Source organism: Botryllus schlosseri, chromosome 7 (assembly GCF_051294905.1).
Source record: "Botryllus schlosseri isolate E-star chromosome 7, Bs_hap1, whole genome shotgun sequence".
In the NCBI taxonomy this organism is placed as follows: domain Eukaryota; kingdom Metazoa; phylum Chordata; class Ascidiacea; order Stolidobranchia; family Styelidae; genus Botryllus; species Botryllus schlosseri.
The window spans coordinates 12,310,068-12,332,878 of record NC_137242.1 but is presented as its reverse complement, the minus strand read 5'-3'; the positions used below and the strand labels follow the sequence as shown (position 1 = coordinate 12,332,878).

Below are 22,811 nucleotides of genomic sequence, written 5' to 3'. Positions count from 1 at the left end.
TAAAAGCAGCATTGTAAAAATAGAAAAAAATATACTGTGAATTATTTAGTAATAAGAACCTGCAGTGTGCATTTGAGAGTCTTGAAGATAACACACTGACGAAAGGCACTAGTGACTTGGTAACTTCCACCTCGGTGGTTCTTAACCGGTTTTCCACAGGAGACTCGGGGGTTCAATGCAGGGTTGTAATGACTTGAGTCACGATTTTTTGGTGACTCGGCTTTACTCGAGTCTATTTTTCAAAGCGTAAAATGACTCGAATCGGGTCAATTTTTGTATTGATTCGACTTGTACTCAAGTCATTGTGCGTGACTCTAACCAAGTCACATGACTCGAGACTAGGACAGCCAAGACAAACATTTCATTGTAACTTCGAAGAATAGTGCAGTTACCAAATTATTGGTACTTCGTTTATCAGTCCTGATACTTGGAAAATAGGGTAAGAAACTGTAAAGACTGAGGAAAATTACTATATCATGAATTCGAGTCATAATATCACTCAAGAAAAGTGGGTTGAACCAGTATGAACAGAATTGAACAGTGAACATAGTGACTTGAAATGGGACTCGAGTCAAAACACTATGACTCGGACTCGGCACTCTACTCGCTAACTTGAACTCGGATTTAACTCGGTGTTGAATTAAAAATGACTCGACTTGACTTGAGTCAAAATTATAAAAGTGCCTGTAACCAACGAATAAGACCAACTAATGTGGTCTTCCAAAGCTAGGTGCCGACTTTACAGAGGAGTAAAACCGAACAGAATGCACAAGTGTGTAACAATCGTTGCCCTTCATTGTACGAATAGTGGCAAATGAATTATGCCGCTCATTTCACCAGTTACTCTAAAATCCATCCGTTTCAGGTATTTTCCGAAAATATTCGGCCCCAAGGAAGACGAACCGTTGGATGCCGCGGCATCTCGGGCAAAATTCTCTCAACTCGCCGACGAAGTGAATCAGTTTATGAAAAGTCAAAATCCTTCGAACGAAGACTTGACCGTTGAAGAAGTCGCGATGGGTTTTATCGAAGTCGCCAATGAGTCGATGTGTCGTCCTATCAGAGCGTTGACTCAGGTCAGTGGGCGTCTCGAATGTGGAAATTACATGCAGTAGGTCAATGTGCATACTCAAGCCGAAGTCGCAGCATATAATATTTTCATATCGCGAAATGTATTCCACTCGAAGGTTTTCAGCTGACTTCCATTGGAAATGATATATATTTGTTGCGATACTGACTTTCTGTACTTGTAAAAGCCTGCAATTGAAGTGCTCGGCCACACAATTTTGCCCAGCCCGCAATCTGACGAAATGCTGCAATTTTCAAGGCCAAAGGCTACGACACTGCGCGTCACGTCCTGGCATGCTTTGGCGGAGCGGGTGGCCAGCACGCCTGCGCTATCGCCAGGTCGCTCGGAATGTCTAAAGTTCACATTCACAAGTCAGTACATTGATCGTTTTGACGTGCCCCTCTCGATTTCGTAAATGGTTACCAGACCAGAGCGCGAGACACAATGAAACACGACAGTTGAGCAGGCAACACATGAGCATGCGAGTTCATAATTCAAAACTAACCCTAATACCAACTCTAACCCAAGAGTTCTGGAACTCCTATGAACCTGGACCGCTAAATTTATTCTTGCTGGTCTAACACAAGAAAGGTTATGGACTGTACAATACCGAGTAGCCTAACTGCGGAATTTGGCAAGCTGATGACTAAAATATAGGGTCATCACATCACTTTCGCCCTGGAAACTGCCAGCTGGTGTTTTAATATTAGTGACCGTGTTTTCCGTGTGACTGTTGTGGCCTGTGGTAAGCACTGATAATGAGAATGTGCCTCAGTCAAAAATAAAAATATATCTTAAAATGAGGGCAATATAGTTTTTAGTCTATGAAACCACGTGTCCCGGTTTAAGAACCCTGATCCTAACCCTAACCTAAACCCACGTGCTCAAATACTGCATGCTATTGTGTCGCAATGCTCGTATGTCTATTTCCATGGACCAATGTGAATATCGTTGCGATATGCCTCTAGATATTCCGGTATACTCTCCGCTTATGGCATGGCTCTAGCCGACGTGGTTCACGAGGCGCAGGAACCGGCAGCTTGCGAATACAACAAAGGTACGTCTAACGGTATTGCGCTGAAACAGGTTTCTTATAGATTTCGGTGTTTAGAAACAATTCAAGGCATAGACGAGCGTTTGTCGGGTATGATATCGTCGTGCGAAGCTGAACTGGGTAAACAAGGGTTTTCAAAGGCGCAAATCAAATGCGAGCCGTTTCTCAATTTGCGGTACGACAGGACCGATTGCGCGCTGATGTGTTGCGCTTCCGAAAGGAGGCCGAGAAGGAACACTTCGCGATACGGAGATTTTTTGTCGGCGTTTAACGAGAGGTTGGCTTGCGTGTTTTTGATGTTGTCTTTGGCCGTGAATGCTTCACTCTCGCTGGAAAGTGCTTTGAATTTTTTAGTCAGAAATCGAATCGGGGTGTTATTTTGCTCTGCATTTGCCATTATTGGGGTGCAGAGGTGGTCAGAAACAAGGTAAATGTGGGAAGTGCTTGTGTGATGAGTTTGTATTACTTTTATAAGCGAAACTGTCGCAAGAACCGCGTCAAATAGGTCCCGCATGGCACCGGCATATGTTCTCGAATATTACACCTATTTGTAGTGTCATTGCAGTCACTTTGCATAAATTAAGAAGATAGCTTATGTCTTTAAATGTCAAAGGTTGCCATTGCTGAAAGTATAAGACCCCTCGGTACAATTTAATTTTCAAAACTACATAATTGAATACTTTTTAGATTTTATTTTTCTACTGCCACTTAAGGTAGTATTGACACGTCTTTGAAAAGTATATTTCTACTTGTAATTTAGTCGCAATACGGTGACCGAATCTACTCTTTCAAACTACTTACTTGAATACTTTTTGGACTTATTTTTTACCATCACTTGCAATACGTATCACATGTTTTGGAAATTGCTTCTTCTACTATTACTGGATTAGAAATTAATGTCGGTGTGGCACAAATCTGACGTTTCTTGCCGCATGATTTAGTTAGGCTTCTAGAGTCAGCGTGTTAAGTTGCTCGTAACGATGTGTACTCCAGTGAGAATTCCATCCAGCTGTGGCCAAAAAGTCTGTAATCTGGTTTAGGTCTACATTTTTGATCAATGCTAATTAGGATTTTCTATGTCTTACTGGGAAGGTGCAAAGGTTTCATTAACTATTGACATGAAGCCATGGGATTGAGGGCTCCGATTCCATGACAGGGGCGTACCCTTCTGATTTCATGCTTCGGAGATAGCGACGTATATCGGGACTGTAATATTATTGGCATTACGCATTTTGAACTTTGACACTGGTCACGCGACAGAGAAATCTAATTTTTCGGTTCTTTGGCAGGTACAAGCAAGAATTCGGATTTACGATCCCAGATCGTAAGATTATTATCGACGATTTGCGGATACGGGCGACTGGCAATTACTTTTACGATGCAGCGGATAAAAAAGAAAAGAGCCATGATGAAGTTCGAGTCGAATCGGTAAGCGTAGCCTGCATTTTTAGTGGCCTGCAGTAGTATTAACGTGGCATGTCAAGTAAAGCATAGGACTTCATATGTGCTGGTGACAGGACAAATACTGGATTTGGATCTGGCGTCGCATTTTATTATAGTGATCCAAGTATTTTTTGACACTGCTATTTCTTGTGTTTTAGCTACATGCGTTGATCTATTTCAGACTGTTGAATGTTATTTCACGGGCGGTTACAGAGACACGAAAGTCTATCTGTTTGAAGATATGCACCCCGGGAACGAAGTGGCAGGGCCGGCTATCGTTATCGATAAGAATAGCACGGTGTTGGTAGAACCGGACTGCACTGCGTCGATGTCCGACAGTGGTTTGTATTCTTGTGCCATAGCAGGGCTATCATATTTCTATATGGCAGCACTTTATATAATTTCACGAGAGTACATTACGGCATTTTGTCAATTATCGAATTTCTCGGAACGGCAACTGATATATGAGTATTCAGCGTTACCGCACATATAGAAGTACTTATCTCCAAGGTACTGCTTCGGGTCTTTATCAGGAAATAAAAGGTTTGGAAAGTAGGTGAGAGGAGCGAAGATGAGACTCGGGGCATGTTGAGATGGCATTTGAAATCATATATGATATACAAATTTATTTTAAAAGTGAATTATTTCATGATTAGTAATTTCATTCATGATGTTACTAGTTGAATCAGCATTTGGGATGAATTCGTGCTGCAATGAACTAGAATTGCCTGGTGTCTCATCTTGAACACAGCGTGCCTCATGTTGCCCTCACTCAGGGTATGTTGAGTCATTTGACCTATGATTATTGGCGCTGAAGAAATGGAGTATGTTGTTCAATGTAAATCAAAACATAGGTATAAATATTGGGCCTACAGATCACAGGCTTTCCATCTTAACCAAAATTTATGCTCTGAAGGCATTACTCTTTGAGTGGGGTTGAAATGTGCAAAAAGTGTCTCATCTTACCCTCCTCTCCCCTACCCAAGTAAGTAGTTTTGGTGGAGGGGCGTCTTTGCATATGCTTAGCAGTCAACTGAGGTGGGCATCCCCGAAATTGCGGGAAACATCTTCCCGTCCAACACAAAATGACTAATAAAACCATAAATAGGTCAATGTTCCGAATATATACAATTGCCACGGTGCAGGGGCAATTTCGCTCCATTGTTAAGACAATTGCACTGATAAAAGTGAGACTTATCATAACTCATCCCGAAACCACTTTACAAAATCAAAAGTGTAAAAAATAAAAGAATAAGCAGTTTGTCCAGCAGAAGTGGAGTTAGTCTACAAACACAGCAAATCTTCTTGTGTGTGCCACAAAACTAGGAGTACCTCATTGCTGACCATGACCACCTCTGCGCCTGGGCCAAACAGGCATCGGCGACTACTGTCCAATTTCACTCATTTGCACCACAGGCGATATCTGCATCAGCATCGATAGCAGTAGCGTGAAAAAAGTCGGCACAGATTTGGACTCGATACAACTGTCCATCTTTTCTCACCGGTATGCGCCGTCACTGTTTATTTCGCACGCTCTATCTCACGACAGTATACTTTACAGTTTCATGAGCATTGCCGAGCAAATGGGAAGGATATTGCAACGGACCGCGATATCGACCAACATCAAGGTGCTTATGTTATGTCGCAATTTAACGTGCCGGCTACTATACTGCTGCTGCTTTGGCGTTGATCTCATTCGAATCACTCCCAGTTCAAATTAGAACCCAATATCGGTGCCATGGTTCAAATCGGGCGTTTCCAACGCATATTCTGTTGTTGCTAGCGTTCCAATTGGATTCTGTGTTATATCCCGATACGGTCGATAATTATAACCCTTCTACTGATATCTTGACTCTGCCCACTAAAAACCAGCTTCACCAATTGTAGAATGAATCTAGCTTGATGGATTTCTGTGAAAAATGAGACCATCTTGTCACGTCGTTTCTGATTGAAGGAGCGCTGTACGCCGTGGTGAGAGTCAATGTTTTCGAATATGGAAATTATACGCCTGTTGCCATTGGGAGACAGTTTCTCGACGAAATTCATCGTTTCGTTGTCTTCTGCTCACCGTCCGGACCTTCAAATGGCGATTGCCTTATCGTATCACTCAAACTTAAAATCTGCACCACGAGTCATTTCTTTAAAATAGTGATCACATTATTTTCACAGATAGTCAGGGTTGGCAAATTCGGCATTATAACGTGAATAGTATATTCATATTGAAATCAACCCGGATATTTTCGTCTGACACACGTCAGGGGTAGTCGTAATCGGCTAGTTGAGAATAACAAAGAACGTTGCATATCAACAATCCTATCACTAAACATGGCGTCGCCGAAAATATTCAGGTTTATTTCGATACGGATACGCTATTCGATTGTATAGTAAGACTCTTCAAAAATGACTTTTTTTTCTCAAATCGTACTGGCTACTTGATAAAATTGTTAGGTTACCTAATTTAAGCCTACACACCAAATTCGGTTCAATTCCAACCAGTAGCCGCATTGCTACAGGAGAAGAAAGTTTCTATTTATTATATAAAAATAAATAACAAAAAGTTTGAAAATTTTCTGTTCACCCCATGAAAGTGTTAGGTTGTCTATAGAAACGATGTTCACCAAATTTGGTTCGATTCCAACCAGTTGAAGCGGAGTTATTGCCGTCGAAAAATTTGGATTGTGAATAAAATAGTATTTACGGTGACCCATTCTGTAATTATTTATTATAGTGGTGCCCACCATAAATACTATTAACACGAAAGATACGTACATGAACTATTCAAGTCTGTCTTGACTTGTATAATCCAGGCATTCAGCGTTGCCCAACCCTGCTTGATACTTGATTGCAGTCCACATATCATTCTGCACAGCCCTTGTTGTTCTGTAGTGTAGTGAGCGATTCCAGCGTGGGACATATATTTCAGGAACGATTGGATTTTTCGTGCGCTCTTTTTGATCCCGAGGGCGGGCTGGTATCAAATGCTCCACACATCCCAGTTCATCTCGGTGCCATGCAGGAAGCCGTTCAGTTCCAAGTAAGATTACGCTTCCAAACAGTTCCATTTCGTCTTCGGTATTCACAGACTGTTAGGACCGTGGAAAAATACATGACTCGGACTCGACCCTCTACTCACTGACTTGAACTCGGACTTGACTCGGTGGTGAATTGAAAACGACTCAACTTGACTCGAGTTAAAACTATAAATGTGAGATTGACTTGCGACTCGGAACCTCGTGACTTGTTTACAATCCTGCTGCTGATAGAATTGAATCTCACACACACATCATTTACAATAGGCAGTTAATACTGCGCAATGTATATATTTCTGAACATTTTTGTGTTAATGGTATTGCGAAAGAATAAATGTAAATCAATAGCATAATGATACTAATCTTACTAAAAATTGTTTCAAAATAAATTCTCACCATAATTACTATACTACGCCTACAATATTTTTTTTTTAATTGGCAACTTTTAGTGACATTCGATAACATTTGACTGAATTTTTGATTTGCTGAATTTTTGATGGTGTTCAAGTCAGGATTCCCAAAGACTGTACTGAATTTCTATAACTACGGTCGCAATAACATAAAATATTCTTGAATTCCCAATCCCGCAGTCCTGGATTTGACGATTTTTATTATGTCTCTTTAGCTGAGAAGGCTTTGCTAGTCGCTGTCAGTATTGCTGCGTGCAAAGTATAATCATGGCCTGATTCCAGATGCGAACTCTCAAAGACAATATTCATGAGGGCGACCACATTTTGTCGAACCATCCCTGTGCCGGCGGAAGCCATCTACCAGACTTGACAGTCATCACACCGGTAAGTTACGTCGTTCTTTTCGAATTGATATGAAGCAGGTTGATGCTGTAGGTCATTGGCCGGTAAATTGGGTGCTGTTTCGCTTTGCCTTGCAACCCATCAAATTTGTTCGAATGACATATCCACCGTTTCAGTTAACTTTCAACTTCAATAGCGTATGCTCGTTTGCAATGTGATGGGGCACACTTAAAATACACCTGGTCTAATTTGATTTTTTATCTTCATATCAGTACGCGTTTGCCGTCAGTGATCACTCTATAAGTCACTTCCAACTTGCCTTTGATATGACTTGCAATGACAACATACTTACGTGAAAACGTTGAAATTTCAATTGAAATATTGATATGAAAAGATCTAATATGTGAGCTCAGCTTTCGTATTAATAGTATATTGCATGTGTATACATTGTTTCTTTCCTCATTAAATTGTTTTTCATTAATTTAGTTATCATCTCATAATCAAGTGGGTCGCACAACAAAACTGGCAATAAAAGTTGGTCGAGAAGTGAAAAAGGTTACGAAGCAACGGGTTCAAGCACAGTGCTTAATGTATTACTTACTCGTAAAAAACCCTCACTTCTGATTAATTTTATACCATACGTTGCTCACCTGACTGAAGTCCTTGCAAAAATTTGCGAACCATGCCCATTTGTCTTTTGTTTGTTTAAAATATCTTAATATTTCTGTGGTCCCTGCAGGTGTTTCATTCTTCAAGCTCAAAACCAATATTCTTTGTCGCCAACCGTGGCCACCACGCCGATATCGGCGGGCTGGTGCCGGGATCGATGCCGCCTCGGTCGACGTCGATAACGGAAGAAGGGGCTGTTTTCATGTCTTTCAAACTCGTGAAAGCCGGGGAATTTCAGGAAAAAGGTCAGCTGGCAAGGGTGGCTGAGAGGAATGGAATGAATGCTTCAAAATCTTGTTCCGAATCCAGAATTGATTTCGTATCGTAACTGAATCTTGGCACGACTGAAATTTGTTCGAAAGTCCCACGAAAATGTAAAATTGAATAATATATTGCTATTGAAATGAACCCGAATATTTTTGGTTGACACTTTGACACTCATCAGGGGTTATCGTCTGCAACTAGTAGAGAATTGGAAAGAACAAAGCGCTAGTTGCTGACGATTACTCCTGACTAAGTCAGCCAAAAATATTCTGGTTTAATTCACTGTAAATATATTGTTTAATTGTATATTGAAGTTCTGTGCTTTCAATCTCTGCAGAGTGGTCACTAACTGGGTTATGAAAAAGTTGACCGACCGTGAAATTAGAAGTAGCGCGTGAAGAATGCTTTAAATTTTTCAGGAGTAATTCTTTAATGATGGCTTTTATTAATGACAGGTGTTACTGCCGCGTTGAAAGCGCCGATGAAATACCCGGGGTGCAGCGGCACACGCAATCTTCACGACAATCTGGCTGATCTCAGAGCTCAAGTCGCAGCTAATCAACGGGTAATTTTATTGCACGCATTGTGATTTCTAATATGTAGGATGACGTTAATTTGCGATGGAAATTAGATTCGGGATGTGTCTAGATAGTAAGCTGATTTGGTAACCAAATGTGTCAAGCATTACAGTTTCACACAATTAATGTAGGACTTCTGTCAAACAAAGTTTGGCGAAAGGATATGGAATAGAGAGTCATGTGTTTTTTTATGTTTTTATTCTTCCAATTATTCATTTTCAAGCAGAAAGCCAATCCTCTTTCGCCCATTTAACTATGGTAATTGATGTACATATGTTGTGACTACAGTGTGACTGAGCGAAACTATGTTGCTTGGGTAAGCATATTTTCGACAACAAAAGGAATTGTCAAAGTTGATTGCGATTGTTAATTGTTGTTCCTAACCCAGACGATAACTGGATATAACAATGATATACAATAACAAAACATACTAATTTTTTTCGCAAATTAACACAGGGTATCAAGGTAGTATCGGAGTTGATCGACTACTATGGACTGGATGTCGTGCAAGCTTATATGAAGCACATTCAAGAGAACGCAGAAGTTGCTGTCAGAGAAATGCTGAAAGACATTGCAGAGCAAAACAGCGATAAACGTGAGATTTGCGTTATACCGTACGTTGTCATAAATCACGACCGTTTATGTGTGGTCTGCTTAGAAAAATTGTGTGCTCCAAATAAGAAAAGAATGGCAGTGTTAAATAGTATGCGGCCCCTGAACTCAGTTTCTGGTTTTCTTATGGTGCGGTGCGTTTGAGCTGAGCCCAAGTGGCCTGAGAGAAGGACAAAAAGTAAAATATGCAGGTTAGGTGTTGGCCAGTATCTAATGTTACTGATAAGTCCCCCCGTGGTTACCAGAGAATTTAGCACTTGGCGGTACCTAAACCTAATGTCAACCCTAATCAAAATACATAATGAGTGAAACATTCATTTTCGAATTCACTAATAATATTGATGTATTGCTTTCATCAAAATAATAGTTATTGCATTTTTAATACCAAATTCACCAGTAACCCTCGCCATCACCGTGCACCAATTCTTACGAGATTTTGGATCTTGCAACTACTAGAAAGTCTTAGTGTGGCCTACGGCACCATCGCAGTATTTACACATGCAGTCCGTTTGTGTGACTTCAAAATAATGATGGCATGCTGTTGTCCCAAGTCCAGGTATGGCTTTGGGCTGACCCTTTGCATTTTCACCCAGGAAACGCAAGCACTGGCTTGACGACGTTAGAAGCAGAAGATTTCTTGGATGACGGGTCTGTCATCAAATTAAAAATTGATATCAACGGTGCCGAGGTTCGAGATACTTGCCTGATTATATGCGAGTCGCTTGATATCTTGCAATTGGCATTTTCAGGGCACTGCCGTATTCGATTTTACCGGCACGGATTACATGCTGTGCGGCAATTTGAATGCGCCAAAAGCTATCACGCTGTCGGCTTTGATATACTGCCTGCGTTGTATGGTCGGGTATGACGTGCCTTTGAATCAGGTGAGTTAAGATAACCTGTACTTTCAAATTTAGAGAGTATGAATAATATCCCAATTCAACCTTGAAAAAGCATCGCATTTATGGTGTTTTTTGTTAGTTTTATTGTTGATGTTTCGTGTCACAAATTCCCTTTTCCAAATCATTGATGCATCCGTGACTGTCTCTGGACGTGATCGGTAATTTACGACAAATTCCAGGGCTGCCTCGCTCCGGTCAAAATCATCATCCCGAAATGGTGTCTCCTGGACCCGACCGAAGACGCCGCTGTCGTTGGCGGCAACGTGCTGACTTCGCAAAGAATTGTCGATGTCGTATTTCGCGCTTTCAGAGCGTGCGCCGCGTCACAGGTATGTGATTTCTCATTACATTTACTGACACCAGTGATTCTGTATACAATTGAATAGGCCAAGATATATCAAAACTGTTTTATTTACATATGCATTCCAGCTACAGTAGTATTTATTCTTTCCATTTAGCCATGTACTCCGTCTTCTATACACATCAGAATACTTTCTATTGCCCTTTTGTACAGCGCCCTGGTGTAGGGATGATATGTTGCCATATATGGCACTCTATAATTTGTTATATTATTATTACTATATTCATATTGAAACAAACCCGGATATTTTAATCTTACACTCATCAGGAGTAATCGCTAGCAAGAAGTAAAGAATCGAAAAGAAAATTGTATATCACCAATCGTATTACAAGCGATTCTGATGTGAGGTTACCATTTTGCGTTCAGGGTTGCATGAATAACCTCACCTTCGGAGACGAAGACTTTGGTTATTACGAAACAATTGCGGGCGGTGCTGGAGCGGTGAGTCATCCTTAAATCAGCGATCGGTATTTCCGACTCCAGTTACAACACTATGCTTTGTTGCCGGAGGTGGTCATTAATGAAGTAGGCTTCTACTTTTCCCAAGTACACAATTACACTATTTTCAGTTGTTTAGGCAAGACTAGGCCTAGAATTCTTACTTTTTTTACTTCTTCGACTGCTCGTGCATAAATTTAGAACGTTACTTCTTCTTGATCACGAACGATAACTACTTTGACCACCTCTTTTTGTCTCAAGGACCAAGATGGTGTGAACACAGCGGAATATGCGATTTTCTCCATTGAAATCACTTTTTTCATTTGATTCTATTTGTTTGTCGCAGGGCCCAACTTGGTGTGGACGCAGCGGGATACACTCTCACATGACCAACACAAGGATCACGGATCCCGAAATTCTGGAAAGGAGGTATTTGTTCTTTTTTGGACAGCCTGGGGGGGGGGGGCTGATGAGTGGACTCCCAATAAATTTTATAATGCGCCGGCCGAGTTGATGATTGTATGTCAAGAATATGATCGTATTTTAAACTCCTTGTCCGAACTAATACGGCGTGGGCTGGGCCATATCACATTGATTGGATTTTCATGGGATATGAATATAGAACGCGAAATCTAGAAATGTTCTACGACTACTTCATTGTAATACTTTTCGTCGTCATCAGGGTAGCCATTCTTTTCACTGCCAAATTTTATTTCGCCATAAAAAATATGTAGACTACCTTCAAATGTTCTGGTAATTCATTGCACACAATACACCTGAATGGCGCTGAACGCAGTCATGACTTATAGGTAATGTACTTGTACATCCTTTCGATTTTACGCTGCGGAAGCCTTGCATGTTGCACATGGCTTCTAGGCAATAACATTCTTACCTGTATTTCTGACTTGGAGCTTCAAAACCTTTTTCTTCAGTCAGTATACAGATTTTTTTCTAGGGGGTGATTTCGGCTTGATGGTTGATCGAAGGGATGCAACTGGTGAATTGACGACCCAATGCCTAATTTCTCAAAATTAGATACGGCTTCAGTCTGTCAATTCGACGTCTTGAAATTTTTCCCCACAGATACCCCGTCATTCTGAACTCGTTCCAACTGAACCCCGGTTCTGGCGGAGGCGGGAAATTCAAGGGTGGCGATGGAGTTATCAGGGAGATCACGTTCAGAAAAGAACAGACCGTGTCTCTACTCTGCGAGAGACGCGTGTTTCCACCTTACGGACTTGCTGGTAATGATGTATTTGATAATTTTAGGCAAGTTTACAACACTGTATCCTTGTTTTCTATTGTTTGGTGATTTTATTTCTTGATCATGGACATTCTTCTCTCTAACTCCGCGAAGGACGGAGTATAATTATTTTGTATCTGTACCCTCTGAAAAAATAATTCGAGGTACATTAGCACTTTGAGTACCCCAAGTGCGAGATCTGTCACTGTTCATCCCTAGATTCCAATTGGTGTTACAGAAAACAGAATGTCCTAACTTTGGCCCAAGCCTCATTTCCAGTGATGACCTTTTTTTATCTTCTTTTTTCAGACATCAGCTTCCCAAATACTGGGAATTATTTTGATGTCTTTAACTTTTGTGATATTCCTACTCACGCATTTAGAGGGTTAATATTTTTTTATTTTTAAAGCATTGCAACAGTTTAACTTACAATTGAATAATATATTCATGTTGAAATAAACCCATGTATTTTCGACTGACACTGGTCATTGGTAATCGTCGGAAATTAGTAGAGATTTTAAAATAAGTCCTAGCCGTTACAATTACCCCTGACGAATGTCAGCCAAAAATATTCGGGTTTATTCCAATATGAATATATTACTCATTTGTATGTTGAAGGTATGAACCTCCAAGAGTCTCTTAATTTAGCTTATCGTTTTATCTTTTGTGAATGTGAAGATTCCGTGCCGTTATTTATAAAAATATAAAAGTAAGCTTGAGCAAGGCCTAGCAAATACTCTGAATAGTCAGTCAGTATTGCATCTTATTTTGGTGTGTTGCGGCAGGCGGGCTCGATGGCATGAAAGGCAAAAACCTTCTCTACCGGCGTGACGGCGCTATCATTAATATCGGCGGTAAAAACACGGTGGCTGTACATGCGAAGGTGACATCTGTCATGAGGTTATTTCGCGGTAAGGTCTCACATGTACGACGTTTCGTTATAGGATGTGCTACGCATCGAAACCCCGGGCGGAGGGGGATATGGAGTCCCTGAAAGTAGTGCGGAGGACGATTGTGAAATTCAGAGGAAACGCAGGAAGCTGTCATCAGATGAAGCAAAGATTCAATTCGAGCCTCGCGGCAGTGTTTTCGATTATCAGCAACTCCAGGAAGCTCACTGAATGGCAGTATTGGAATGACTCCAGTTACGGTTTTGAATGTGTCGTAAAATTACTGGACCTAGGCGTACAAGAAATGTGGAATGGTTCCGCGACTCGGGGACAAATTTTTTAGTCATTTTTCGATTCATGAAAAATTCTACTGGGCACAGTATTCTGAATCTCTCACCCGTACTAGAAAGGACTACGTCATAATTATTAGTCCTCTATTGATAGGATTCCATCTACGTTTTTAATATGGATAATTCATAAAGCAATAATCATGTATGTTTGCAGTAGTTGGGATATTTAGGATCGTGTAATGATCATGTGTCGCAATTTTTATACTCGACCTATGAAGGACTAGCAAATCGGTGACAATATATGAACTTATTGAGGGTAGGCTACAGAATCCAGATGGGAATTGAAGATTATCCAATTTGTAGTCTTATTGACTGGATTCCTGACCTTTATAGTGTTGAGAAATTCGGATGTTTGCACAGTAGGTTATAAAGTGTTTTGTCAAGTGACCATGACAATTACAGGAATGATACGTCAGTTTTTATGTATACACAGTATACTGGTGAACATACAGACGTAGAAATTGGTATCGAGACGTGAATCCACTAAAACCTTCAAAACCAATCACTGATAAATAAAATTGAAGAGAATCTATCCCAGATGACACAGTACACGTAAGATTATGGCAAGATATTATTAAATCAGCCCGCTAGCTCACTTATGGTAAGACATCGGTGTTTTACTATGATTCACACAGTTATTTTGCAAATTCTCGTCTGACTTGCTCATCTATCCTACTAAAGGAAGCCTAAAGTCGAAACTACACGTTTTATCACAAACATATATTGTAACTATTCAAGTGCATAAAAATCGATATGAAGGAGTGGCTACATCACGGAATCAATGCGGCAGGTAATACATTTCGCAGCAGAATAAAAGCAGCCTAATGATTTGTAGGCATAGTTACTAAAAGCAACTCATCTGTCGGTGGGGAAGTCGTGGCTTTCTCCATTCATTTATAAGATCCTGTGGATACACCCAATGCGTGCAGTCCCATTGTATAGTTGAATCATAATTTAGCAGGGTCGTAAAAGAAATTTGATCATTTCCATCTAGGAATGGTGTTCAAAACATACAGAGTAAACTTTTTGTATTGCCGTATATAGCCCCAACGGCATAAATAAAATGGTGCTTTAAAGCAGAAAAATAGCAAAATTTAACAACATTGAAACATTCATGCAAGCTGTATGACACGCATTGTCAGTGCCACAGAAGCATATAGTATCTGTGAGTTGAGTTTATGGACTGTTTATTAGTCATAGTGATATATCCAAAAATATGGCACGAAGAGAGTATATTGGAATGATTCTGAAACATCAAAAAATCACGGCAGTCAGGTACGACAATTTTCCATGATTATTGTGCACAAATTACCGCAATTTCACGGCATGAATATCTACCTTAATGAAATAAAGGGCACTGCTGATGTATCAGTGCTTGGCACAGACCCATTTCAATTCTCTATACTTTGATAACGGAATTACGCCCTCAACTGATTTCCACGAACACTGACAGGCATAGGCAACCGTTCCTTTGGACTTCACTAGTCTTGACCGTAGCTTGGTCTTGTCTGGCATTGTATTTCGTAAAAATAAGTAATCCACACTCCGATTCCACGCAACATCGCTGAAACTTACAACTTCGAAATCGCATGACGTGCAGCGCATCTTTTCGCAGGGTTTCTTACATTTCCCAGTGCTCGCAGCAAATCCCAGGTACACGGGAAAGCATTTTGACACGCAAGTTTTTGAAGTACCGTCTCCGTCGCAGAGCCTTTCTGTGGCCGAATATGTGGAGGGTTTGTAATTTGTAGGTCGTTCATCGTCGATATCTTCAAGAATGTCATCGATGTCACAGTCGAGATTCCGTTTGTGATTTATTGGCTTGGAAAACTTTTTACCATCCTTTCGCTGCGACTTATTATCAGATACCGCAAAATCGCGCTCAATCTCGTCCAATAAATCGTCTAAATCTTCCATTTTAAGCTATTAATCGCGTCAACAGCTGGAGTTGCATTTCCAATGTTTACCACTGAAATTTGTAAACGTCTTTGCAGAGGATCAGATGTAAACGTATCTAACAAACCCAGGATCTGATGATTTTGACATTATGAAAGCATTTTCTGATTTGTATTTTACGACAGATACCACTTGCAAATATGTTTAATATTTGGAATATTCTAATACTGTTATATATTTCAATTTTATTTTCTTGAGTAAATTACTTTCGATTCCTTCCACATAAAATTGCTTTCACGAGATCCATGACTGATATTTAGTATATCGAAAATACATTTGTCTGGCAACAAGCTCTGTTTGCTTTTTGTTTTGGAGGTTTTTACCATTGAGCTCTATATGCAATAGAACACGAATACCTACCGAGTACCTGAGTAATTCGATCCTGAATCGAGTAAGAGTAGAGATGGTCAATAACGAAGTACTTCTACTTTTTTAGGTAGTCAAGTAGTTTTCCATTACTGGGATACTTACTGAAGTAGATCTAATTTCCCGCTACTTTTACTTCGTAATATTTTGTGATCTACTTACTTTTCGCTATATTCAGTTTGTCAAGTGAAAGTAGTTTAATCCTCCAATCAGGAAGACAGCCTGAGGAATTTCGGGGCTGTTTTCACGGAGTATCAACATTTAATTATCACAAATATTGAGTAAATCCCAGAATTTTCGTCTCGCTTCGAGCACAGTGGATGTGGATTGTGAAATGACCAATATCATTCCACAAAAGAATCGGTGAATATAATTTAGGTGGCGGATTGCGTGGTTCCATTCACACCGTATTGTCGCCCATATCAAATATATCATCACAGTATATATGGCCCATTGGCCCATCATATAATTTGAAACTGATGTTTCGCAATCTAGCATTTACTATTATATCGTAATCTAGCAGTCCATGGCATGTCCTAATCTGGAAATGTGGACTCTGACTTTTTTTTTAGCTTTAGACCGGTTTTTATATACCGGCACCTTTGAAACTTTCTGGACTATATAAAGATATGAATTACATTTTCCGATTTTAGAAGAAGTATTTATATTTCTCTTTCAATTCCAAGTATCATAATTTCAGTTCTAATTAATTTCAGTTCTTTTGTCTGGAGAACATACATCTTGAAGCATAAAAGTACCGAATGTGACTAATAAAAGCAAGTGTAGTAATGTCTTTAATTTCCGGAAATAAAGCTACACAATATTATGGCATTTTTACGATCCACCATAATTTTGATTAACGTTTACTAAGACTTTACATCGTATCCAATACAACTTATCCGTATTGCTCATCGACTAAACTACGGGCCTTAGAATATGGGGGAGGCGGCCATACCATGATATTTTAAACGGGCTGTTCGAGTAAACAGAGGATTAGTATCGTATCCATATAAATGCTATCATTTCCATACCATGATACGGACGAATGCTTATACTGTCGAAAATTGGATACCTCCTGGCATGCATCAATATGAATCAAAGCTCTGCACCTTTCGCATAGCTCAATTTGCAGCTTTTGACAGTCCATGCAAACGAAATACGATCGTTTTATCAACTACTTACTTACTTGAGTTGTTAATTTTACTTCTACTTCAAGTAGTTTTAGGATGCTCATGAAAGAAGTACTTCTACTCGTACTTGAGTAGATTTTTTCGTCACAACTTCTACTTCTTCTTGAGTAGCTTTCTTGACTACTTTGACCACCTCTGAGTATGAGGCGTCGAGTCCCTCATTTGGACGTCAAAACAGTATGGATGAAGTAGAAAGCTCAGATACGTGCTTTTTATGAGACCACAAAGAATACAGTGCTAGTTCATCATCATCATTGGTTTATCAGCAATTTTATCAGTTCATTACACCACAAAAATACGATACAATGAAAAGATAGGAAGGTGTCGAGGCGACTTGGAGTAGTCTATGGAATCATAGACACCCACCTTGGCCTAGGCGATGTAAAGTGGAAGAAGATGGTATAGAAAAAAGCAAGCGACAAAAATGGGGTGGCATGCCATGGAAGGCGATATCGATAGGTCAGGTCGTGGTCCGGTAATCTTGAGGATGAACTAGTATTTATTTAGTAGGAATTGCTTGTATTTCGACTTGGATCTGGATATGCTCATGGACTGTCGGATGGCGGGCGGGATCTGTTCCACACGCCCGGCCCGTCGTATGTGATCAATGATATATATACAATGATTGGAAACTGTCACGCCCCTTAACGCTATAAGATAGGTTCGCGGCGAAACCAGTCCGTCGGGGGATATGCTTGAGCGGAGATACGGAATTGCGTTATGTCGACTGTGGTGGAGTGCTACAATCGACCTTGCTTGCGTAATGTTTCACCGATTTTCCCTAATTGGTTTAGTTTTAGTTGGTTTCCCGAGCATAGTATGGCCTATCGATCTCGCTTCCCATGACATGCCGCCCTATTTCTTGTCGCATTCTTTTTCTATACTATCTTCTTTACTTTCATTCAGTGTGCATGCCTCCTCTTTACATCGCCTAGGCCAAGGTGGGTGTCAGATTCCATAGACTACTCCTTGTCGCTTCGACATCTTCCTGTCTTTTCATTGTATCGCATTTTTTGTGGTGTATTGAACTGATAATGCCAAATATCTCGGAGTTTTACTGGACTCGAACATGTCCTGGAAGAGTCATATTCAGTCCCTAGAAACTAAATTATCACCGAAGTGCGGCCTGTTCTACAGCCTTGGGCGCTTCATGCCAGCATGGGTTCTTCTGATACTCTTTAAATCCTTAATCCAATCGAAGTTACATTATGGCATCCTCTGTTGGGGGGCTGCCAGTAAAACTGCACTCAAGCCACTGCAGAAACTACAGCATAAAGTACTCCGAATCATAGCTAGGGCTCCAAAGGGGCCTGGCTGCCCATCCAATAAGTCGCTGCTGAAGAGATTTGGCGTCCTAAACATAGAAGATATGCGGAAACTAGAAATCGCCAAGTTTATGTATCAGTTTCACTGCGGTCGTTGCCCCGAATATTTCAATGACTTCTTTACCTCTGAATCAAAAGCGCACAAGTACAACACACGCGCGTCCACGTCGTCCAAATATCATATGATCGACCGAAAAGATCATCGCTCCATCAAATGTGCCGGACCTGATGTGTGGAACAGTATCCCGCCGGCCATCCGACAGTCGACGAGCATGTCCACATTCAAGTCGAAATACAAGCAATTACTACTAAATAAATACAGTCCATCCTCAAGATTACCGGACCACGACTGACCTATCGATCTCGCTTCCCATGACATGCCGCCCGATTTCTTGTCGCATTCTTTTTCTATACTATCTTCTTTACTTTCATTCAGTGTGCATGCCTCCTCTTTACATCGCCTAGGCCAAGGTGGGTGTCAGATTCCATAGACTACTCCTTGTCGCTTCGACATCTTCCTGTCTTTTCATTGTATCGCATTTTTGTGGTGTATTGAACTGATAAAATTGGTAATAAACCAATGATGAGATGATGATGAGAATCATTGTGTCGAGTCTGACATTTAGCAGAAAGTGGTGATTGATTCGATTAGTGCGTATCATGCACTATAGTAGCGATGCGAATCACGATCACGGGATTGTTTACTAATCGCGGAGATGGTCTGCAGAAGTAGGTGCAAAGAGTGAACTTCATACCGACTTTTCTATTTATTGCCAGTTTTAGCACATAACACTTCATCAAGTTGCTGACGGGATTCGGATATATTCGAAATGGAGGGCGTTCCTCGAATGCCTATGCTTGAGATAGAGTTGAAGCAAAACTCGATTGACTTTTCATCGCTGGATTGGGCTGGAATGCCGTCGTCTGAGGATTATTTTGATTCCGTGCATCAACAAACTACAGATGCCCTCAAAAAGGTTGGTTTTGGCAGTTTACCAATATATATATTATCGCCGACCGTTAGTAACCTCATTTATTTTTTCAATTATACCTCCATGTATATAATGTATAGGCTAGTCGTCGGGCATGTTTACCATCAGTTCAGACTCCATCACACTCGACAAACTCACACACTGGATGACCATCATGAACTGTTGCTGTTTGTTGCTATGGTGTTACTCAAATGTGCTCTCTACCCCTGATGTAGACAGTCCACTACACATTATATATTTGTATTTTGTTGAGTCACGAAGACAAGATATATTTGATTTACATACATACCGTATGCTACTATCCTAGAGTTGCCATCCGTCATCTTTTAAGAGGATTTGTCCTCTTTTTTGACTTTTTCAAAAGTGTCATCGGAGGACGGCCAAATGATTTTGTTTTCTTTTATGAGAATTTTGGTTAAATATAGGGCAAAATTCGACTGTGATACACTACAGCTGCAGCACTATTTTGCGATGATGAATAACATTTTCTCTCTCTCTCTCTCTCTAAATCAGCACTGAAGTAACGCTCCGGAGGCTAGTTCGGTTGCTGAGCCGGAAAATTGACCTTTTTTTTAGTCAATCAAACATGAAGTTCAAGAAATTTACCATCTTTTCAGGACTTCCCTCCGATATCGCAAGTCTGAAAATTTTGAAAAAGTGTCCTCTTTTCAGATTTCCAAAATATGATAACCCTATCCTGCCCCTGCCATAATCAATCAATCATGTTCATTTTGTTATCGTAAATGAAAGAAATGATGAAAAAATGATTATTGTCATGGTTGTCGTGAAGGGATAATTATGTGATCATCAAGTCAACTGCAGCCCATGTACAATAGCAAAAAGGGGGGGTTGATAAGTCTATTGATAAGTAATAGGTCAAGGCAAGTCATACTACGAATACATTGCACTAATGAGCAGTATTACATAAGTACAGCAGGGATAAATTTTTAATATAATCGGTGTGATCAAGTTATGTCTATGGATATCGGTAAGGAATGTCTTTCAGGTTTATCTTACCAAGTATGACAATATATGCTGAAATAAATTTAATATTAGCTTAGTTTGTTAACTTGTTGGCAATACCAGTTTTTAATGTAGCCTACGTCTTGTAACAGCACATTCGGGAGGAGTACGGCGATGATCCCGAAAAATTCAACGAGTCTATCGATAAACTGTTGGAGGTGCAACTTGCCGCATACAAAGCGTTACCATCTCCGGATTTCGAAGGGTGCACGGCCGTGAAAAAATATTTCGGTCAGCTCCACTACATGCAAAGTAGATTTCCTTTCACGGGTGACAACGGGCTGAAAGCAACTTTTTCCTGGTGGGTGGTGGGATCTATACTCTAATTTCATATTTGTTGTTGATTAGCGATCATTCTATGCAATTAGTGTGGATAATCTTCAGCCTAGTCACGGCTAATTATGGCTTGGCTGCTGTACTATACTGCAATATATTTTCAATCTTTCTCAATTTACGTGACCGGAAAAGGCCAATCTACCTTTGCATGTATTTTGCTGTTATTATTTACTACTCTTCTAAAAGACAAGATTTTAAATATCAGTAGGCACCAATAGAAATATTAAATGAAATTGAAAATTATATAAATCAGATGATTTGAAGCCTCTGTCCAAATGACAGCATGTTATTCGGCCCAATGGTGTTCAGAAACCCCAAACCGCAGATCTCCAAAAATTGACTGCTACTCTGAGATGACTCTAAATTTGTCATCACACACTGTACCAATCTGTTATGCCCGGAGATCATTTTTTATTGTAGAATTATGAATAATGCTAATGTTTGACTCGTGATCGGACACAGTTGTCCATAATGTCATAGTCTATAAAAAATAAGGAGTTTAGATGGAATTGAAACTTTATATTGTTTTGACTGTTATTTGCATATACTTTAAAAACCTGTACTCCTTTCATTGATGTTGCATATCGCCAGTAATTTATATTTCCAGTGATTTTGAATTGAAGTGCAGATTAGTAATTAACACTTGTTGTTAAGGTATTATCGGACCATTTTAGTATCTGAGTGCTTATTGAGGATGAATTACAGATATGAGGCTCTCAAATTATGGATATGATCTCTGTGTAACCCTTGATTGAAATTGTTTTAAATTCACACGTTTTCATTCATGCGATTTCAATTATCTTGCCCATGAATCATGCTCACAATTGTATCAATAGGATAGTGCAGCCTACACCAGCCTTGCAACTTCCTTGTATATAAATAATAATATACCGTAGCTCACACATTCGGGTATGGCTCAGTCATGGAAGTTAAGTGTCTTCTTTTTTCTATATCGATGGTATCATCGTTTAGAATGGTATAAGACCTAGGAAATGGTAATTTCTGGTGAAATTTAGTGTTGTGTAGATGTGATTCTGGAAATAGTCTAAGGGTTATGTGTATGAATGAACGAATTTGTGGAATTTACCTGAGAATACACAACACTGCAAAATAGCCTATGTTCTGGAGTCGTGTTTTTGATGTAAGACTACCTGTTGAATTATTGACTAGGCCTTGCATGCCACACATAGCTGATATCGTATCGATAATAAAGGAATGTTGACCCCATTGCACAATTAAACTCAGTTCATTTATACTTCATATTTTACATTTATTGGTTATTATGTAATGACAGTTTTAGTTTACATTGTAAGCAGATCCTACACATGGCATCATGCAACTGCCTACATCAAGTTTTTTTGATGCGTTGTACAAGCCACATTTATATAATTACCACTGCCTCGTAAAAAAGGATTATTATTTAAATCCTTTTGGTTCTATCATTTATTTAGCTTTCAAAATCTGGATGTTTAATCCATGAAGACCAACATTGTTTAGTTTCATTTTTAATTCGTTATGCAATTATAACGACATTGGCGTGAAGTGTATGTTTCCATTTGATAATTGAATCTATTTGAGTGTATTCTATTCGTGCCTTCATTTTAGAGATAGATCATCAATATTTATGCAGTCCTATGCCCGAATTCGTTTCAATAACATATAATTTTCTGATGCAGGCAAGATGCTTTCACCGGATATCTCACCGAACGCGATTCCTTTGAATTTGAACAAACGGCAATTCTCTTTAATATTGGTGAGTAGGCTACTTTCCTATCAAGAATGAACAACGCTATCACAATGACACTCCACAGTCTTCTTCTTCATCCCGAAATAAGGATGACAAGTAGCCTAAAGATGAGTGATTTCTGTCGTTCATTCAAACCCGCAAGACATGACTTGGGATTTATTATGATCGCTTGTTTCCTGGGATACTAGTGATTTGCTAGATCTTATAGGCTTATTTAATTAT

The 22,811-nt window shown here is 39.9% G+C and overlaps 3 protein-coding genes across 4 annotated transcripts in view; 2 read left to right on the top strand and 1 right to left on the bottom strand.

Moving 5' to 3' along the window:
* The window catches only part of LOC145442439 (5-oxoprolinase-like), a 65,838-nt gene extending 51,964 nt beyond the window's left edge, over positions 1–13,874 (top strand). For both annotated transcript variants that reach the window (XM_080320345.1, XM_080320344.1), the window contains 21 exons: positions 866–1,076; positions 1,328–1,440; positions 2,038–2,126; positions 2,181–2,400; positions 3,413–3,551; positions 3,748–3,907; positions 4,983–5,070; positions 5,128–5,194; positions 6,490–6,600; positions 7,288–7,389; positions 8,087–8,261; positions 8,736–8,845; positions 9,315–9,453; positions 10,064–10,158; positions 10,220–10,354; positions 10,552–10,701; positions 11,100–11,174; positions 11,518–11,600; positions 12,255–12,415; positions 13,200–13,297; positions 13,359–13,874. In XM_080320345.1, the coding sequence (XP_080176471.1) occupies positions 866–1,076; positions 1,328–1,440; positions 2,038–2,126; positions 2,181–2,400; positions 3,413–3,551; positions 3,748–3,907; positions 4,983–5,070; positions 5,128–5,194; positions 6,490–6,600; positions 7,288–7,389; positions 8,087–8,261; positions 8,736–8,845; positions 9,315–9,453; positions 10,064–10,158; positions 10,220–10,354; positions 10,552–10,701; positions 11,100–11,174; positions 11,518–11,600; positions 12,255–12,415; positions 13,200–13,297; positions 13,359–13,535 (2,698 nt within the window). In that variant the 3' untranslated portion in view covers positions 13,536–13,874. The remainder of the gene's footprint in view (positions 1–865; positions 1,077–1,327; positions 1,441–2,037; positions 2,127–2,180; positions 2,401–3,412; positions 3,552–3,747; positions 3,908–4,982; positions 5,071–5,127; positions 5,195–6,489; positions 6,601–7,287; positions 7,390–8,086; positions 8,262–8,735; positions 8,846–9,314; positions 9,454–10,063; positions 10,159–10,219; positions 10,355–10,551; positions 10,702–11,099; positions 11,175–11,517; positions 11,601–12,254; positions 12,416–13,199; positions 13,298–13,358) is intronic.
* Positions 13,875–14,359: 485 nt separating this feature from the next.
* LOC145442442 (cilia- and flagella-associated protein 418-like) lies at positions 14,360–15,663 on the bottom strand. The gene has a single exon (XM_080320349.1). The coding sequence runs from the start codon at positions 15,569–15,571 to the stop codon at positions 15,023–15,025; it is 549 nt and encodes a 182-aa protein (XP_080176475.1). The 5' UTR covers positions 15,572–15,663; the 3' UTR covers positions 14,360–15,022.
* Positions 15,664–19,202: 3,539 nt separating this feature from the next.
* Positions 19,203–22,811, top strand: part of LOC145442368 (tyrosine-protein phosphatase non-receptor type 23-like) — a 28,618-nt gene continuing 25,009 nt past the window's right edge. The window contains exons 1-3 of the mRNA XM_080320266.1: positions 19,203–19,468; positions 20,599–20,807; positions 22,519–22,595. Coding sequence (XP_080176392.1) covers positions 19,322–19,468; positions 20,599–20,807; positions 22,519–22,595 — 433 coding nt within the window. The 5' untranslated portion in view covers positions 19,203–19,321. The remainder of the gene's footprint in view (positions 19,469–20,598; positions 20,808–22,518; positions 22,596–22,811) is intronic.